The sequence below is a fragment of the Octodon degus genome, unplaced genomic scaffold, assembly GCF_000260255.1.
Source record: "Octodon degus isolate 3935 unplaced genomic scaffold, OctDeg1.0 scaffold00194, whole genome shotgun sequence".
Classification (NCBI taxonomy): domain Eukaryota; kingdom Metazoa; phylum Chordata; class Mammalia; order Rodentia; family Octodontidae; genus Octodon; species Octodon degus.
The window spans coordinates 3,925,184-3,929,860 of NW_004524770.1; the positions used below are offsets into that span (position 1 = coordinate 3,925,184).

Sequence of the window (4,677 nt, forward strand, 5' to 3'; positions counted from 1 at the left end):
GAGAGAGAGACAGACAGACAGTAAAATTCTCCACGTCACTGTTTCTACTGAGTAAGCAGCTCAGTGATAAACGACTGTCCAAAATAGAAACTCACATCCTTCCTCACTCTGAGAAGAACCGATTTCTTCTTGGGACTAAAATGAACAGAAATCTGCTTTCAAAGGCAGAAGACGCAGTGGCCAGAAGGGCCTTATTTCAAATGCTATGACTTTAGATAATTTAAACCGCGTGCATTGTTCTACATGCTTCTGTGAGTGAAAATAGGGAACTAAGCTACCACGTCGACACAGACCAGCTACCTTTCCGGAAATTGCTTTAGTTCATCCCCGGGAGTGCTTTAGTTCTTTACCTGGCATGTAACTTTGGCTAATTTTTACCCAACAGGCTCTCAAATGCTTAAGACTGTCAAAGGCAGCCCAGTGAAAGACAAACCTTGAACAGAGATACTGCCTGATGGTGAGAACTCTGGACCCGAAAGATACCTGCACTGGGGGTGAGGGTGGGGACGGACTAAGGAACCAAGCTGCTCCAGTGCCACTCATTACAAAATGTCCTAAACGTCACAGTATTGTAACCTCTGCAAGAGCCCCAGTGTACAAGTATCTGCTGGTCTTTGCAATTCATCATCAGATATTATTTTAATTTGTAAGTGTTTTGCTTTGCTCCATTCGTCTTGAGTTTCTTCTCACTGGATATGGTCGTATAAGGACAGCTGCTTGCAGTTCCCTTTTTCTTAAGACTCACATGTGCTTGTGTTCTAGAAGCCTTATAGGAGTCCACTGAACCCAGAAGTGCTGCCGGCTGTTTGGGGACCCAGAGGTTCCCACCGGCTTCCAGCTTGGAGCTGCTGTCGCTGCAGGCCAGATCTCTGTGCTGCGGCTTGGCGCTCTTATTGGATTTCTTTTTCTTCTCCTGGGTCCTCATTTCAGTTTGTTCGAGGCAACGCAGCCTGGTGCTGCATGGCACATCCATGGGGCGTGGCGTTGTCTCAAAGGTGTAATAGGTCGGATGCACGTCTTCAGTGTGCGGATCTTTCTTTCGTGCAGGGCCTGACTTTGAAGCCCCCTCTAGGAGAGGTGGTGGCTTGCACAGTGCACTAGCAATTAGTCTACTTCTCCCAGGACTTTTGAGAGCCCCGGCAGCACCCTGGATAGATGGAGGCCTCGCCTTGGCCCCCTTTGCCTTCTCCCACTGCACTGTCTGGACCTGCAGCCACTCGAGCTGGATGAGCCTGTCCACGTACTTTCCAAGCAGCCCCCCAGCCCGGGGCATGGCCTCCGTCCTGCACTCTGTGTGCAGAAGCACAGCCATCTCTCGGAGGTTCCAGGAGCTGAAGGGGGGTGGCAGGAAATCGGCATAGCAGTATTCAAGTGCTGCTTGACCCCGATTTGGGGCGAGATCGAAGTAGACTGGATCGATTTCCTCTGCCCGGAGATTCAGATCTGGAGGTGTGAGGGGAGAAGGAGGCACGGGGACCCTTTCAGAATCTGACAGGTCGCTTGCAGTGTCCTCTTCTACATCTTCCCTGATAATTTTCATTGACTGAAAGTCAAGAAACATTTTGTTGCTGGACGCCCCCTGGCACCAGGAGCTGGGTGCAGCCGCTTCTGGTCTGCCTTCTTTGACGTTATCCCCAGCTGGCCGAGAGACTCCGACCAGGCCACTTCTCAGCTGGGGAGCCAGGTGAGGTACCTGGGACTTACTGTGCCTTTTTCCTGAAGAATCTTTTAAGTGTTCCACTTTATTGCAAGATGGGACAGCAAGCACACTGCTGTAAACAAACACAGCTGCAGTTCTTACTACTATATAGGACAAACAAATACAATCTGGCTGCGGGCAGAGAAATCACAAGGTCATACTTTCGGCTGTGACTGGACATTAGCAAAAGTGAGGCCTCCACATGCCTTTTGCAAGCAGCAGTATCACGGAACATTTTCCAGACTGTGTTCTACTCATAGGACACAGGGTCCCTGTGCCAAAAGCAGGTCCTATTTTATGACAAATATGAGCATTAAGGAAAATCAGTAGCATATGTTAGTGTATATTCTATAATTTTAGACCAACTGTGTCTAGAAAAATTACTTTGGAAAAACTTTGTTACAGAACTCTCAGTCTGTTTCCTATTAAATGGCTAACAGTATTCAAAAACATTCAGAAATAATGTGATGTGCTACCACGTTTTTGTATACCTGTTTTGAGTTAAATGTGAATTTAATGTAAAATGCAAGTTTCATACTGTATATTCAGTGATGGATGATGACTTAAGAGCTAGCTAAGCTATTAATATGTAAAGTATACAGCATATGACTTCTACCTTCAACCCAAAGCTTATTGATATGGGTTCGAATAGTAAATACACTGAAGACAACTGTGTTTAAAAGGATAGGAGGGCCCAGGAAGACAGCTTGGGTCCGGGGAGATGGCTCAGTGGAGTAAGTGCTTGCCTGGCAAGCGCAGGGTCCTGAGTTCAATCTCTAGTACCACAAAAAAAAAAAAAAAAAAAAAAAAAAAAAAAAAAAAAAAAAAAAAAAAAAAAAAAAAAAAAAAAAAAAAAAAAAAAATCATATGGTGCCATTATAATTCAATATGAATGAAAAACAGGATTAGGACCAGCCAGATAGCTCAGTGGACTAAAGCATCTGCTTCGGCAGAGAGCAGTGGCCAGGGTTCGATCCCTGGCTCGCTGTTCTGGCCTCATCCCCAGGATGTGTTGAGACTAGGATTGAGACTGGGTGTGGTGGCACATGCCTGAATCCCAGCACTTGGGAGGCTGAAAACAGGAAGATCACTATGAGTCTGATCTACGTAGTGAGACCCTGTAGACCCTGAACTACATACATAAAAAAAGAAAAACAGGATTAATGCAATCTAGTGAGGTCGAATCTCACAGAGATCAGAAACTGAAATTGACTTTTTAAAAATGTATTTACCAAAAACGAACCATTTAACTAAGGTTGGCAGTGCTGCTCTGTACCAGGAAAGAAGTCAGATCATGGGAACAACACGTGTGGGGAGCGTGCTCTCTGGAAAGCTGAGATCCACTCGCCAGTGACTCCAACCACACTAAGTGATTATTTAAAAATGTGTTATGCTTAATAAATAGAGTACGTCAAGCCACTGCCAAAAGCGCAAGAACAGGTCCACAGATGTGCCCAAATGAGGGAATGAGAATGAAGGGACGGCCATCATTACGAATTTACAACTAAGACTGTTAAACCCTTTCTTTACAACTAGCTCTCAGGGTACAATCACAGAAGGCAACTAACAGTGCCACTTCTGTATAAGCAGCAGCCAATATAAAAAGGTGATCATGGGTGGGGCTATAGCTCAGTGACACAGCACCTTCCTGGCAAGCACAAGGTCCTGAGTTGAAGTTCCAGTACAGGGGGTGGGGGGTGGGGGTGGTAATTAAAAGCTTGCTCAAAACTGTAGGTTCTGTTAGCTCCCCAAAACACGACCCCTGCAAGCTACAGATAAATAATGCTTTTAAAGTTATTCTGTCCACTCACTTAGGCTATGTGAAAAACCTAAATGTTTATTTATTTTTAGGGGGTTACTGGGAATCAAACTCAGGACCTCACACTTGCCAAGCAGGCCCTGTGGCACTAAGCTATATGCCCTGCCCCTAAATGTTTAATTATTTTTTTACCCAAATACATAATTTTTCTAGTCACACATATTCAGCCTGAAGAAGTGAGGTAATAGTCATTTGGTAATGTAAAGCAATTATGTAAAAACTATTTACCTGCCTTTCTGATGTGATTCATTCACCCTACTCCTTTTCTTGAGAAAATCACACGGCTGATCATCATCAAGAGTTGGATGAACTGTCTAAAAAATAGACATCTGGTAATGAGTACTGTGAACACACACATGCAAAACATACAAGAAAAAAAAGTACAAATCTAAGGAAGATGTACCCTCAACGTTTACATCACCTTTTCTGTAGTGTTCAAAATATTCTTGCTCAATCTGTTGGAATGTGACAGCAAGGAAAGTGACTTCTCTGCTCCTCTTATTCTTGGAAAGTACTCAGCATCAGCAGAACTAGAGGCAACAGAATAGATCTTAAGTAATGACTGCAAACAGTCCTACAATCAGTACCATGCTGGTCTTTCAATTCTTCAACATTTGTATACTACTGAAACACAGGAATTGTGCAATGTTACCGGAGATACTGTCCTGTCTTTGCAATTTTGTCTTTCACAATAGCTATTAGCTACGTGACTCTTAGCATTGCAAATGAATATCCTTTTCTCTTTTTCTCTCTTCCTTCCCCCGCCCCGCAATCTCCTTAAAAATAACACAGGAAAATCATTTGAGGAAGCCTGGGGAAACAATTACGGTCAAGTCTTTCTCCAAAGTTTCCACGTTCACTCACTTATTCATTCAACAGATAATTATAGGAGTGCTTAGAAAGTGGCTGGGATTATGCACTAGCCCCTCTTTCCATGCAGTTCACTCTAGCAGGGACTCTCCCATTGAGCCGTCCTGCCTTCCCTAACACATCGTGCACTCAATGTCATTAATAAACATATTGGCATGTTACCTCATTGCTCCTGGCTGAAGGTGCCTGGAAAGCATTAGCAAACGTCACCAACTTATGTTACTTCTTTATGAACTCTGATCGCTTATACCTGACTGCTGTCACTCCTGACCTTTGAAGAGCCTGTTGA

General features: G+C 44.2%; 1 protein-coding gene across 3 annotated transcripts; it reads right to left on the reverse strand.

Annotated features, from left to right (window-relative positions):
* Positions 1-6: 6 nt before the first annotated feature.
* Positions 7-4,030, reverse strand: Fam217b (family with sequence similarity 217 member B). 3 transcript variants are annotated; one of them, XM_023704253.1, is made up of 3 exons: positions 3,940-4,030; positions 3,747-3,828; positions 7-1,803 (listed from the first exon to the last, which is right to left on the reverse strand). In XM_023704253.1, the coding sequence occupies exons 2-3, from the start codon at positions 3,766-3,768 to the stop codon at positions 635-637; spliced, it is 1,191 nt and encodes a 396-aa protein (XP_023560021.1). In that variant the 5' UTR covers positions 3,769-3,828; positions 3,940-4,030; the 3' UTR covers positions 7-634. The 3 variants fall into 3 exon arrangements, with proteins under 3 accessions (XP_023560021.1, XP_023560020.1, XP_023560022.1); XM_023704252.1 differs by having other exon boundaries at positions 3,747-3,832; XM_023704254.1 differs by lacking the exon at positions 3,940-4,030 and having other exon boundaries at positions 7-1,543; positions 3,747-3,827.
* Between the last annotated feature and the right edge of the window lie 647 nt (positions 4,031-4,677).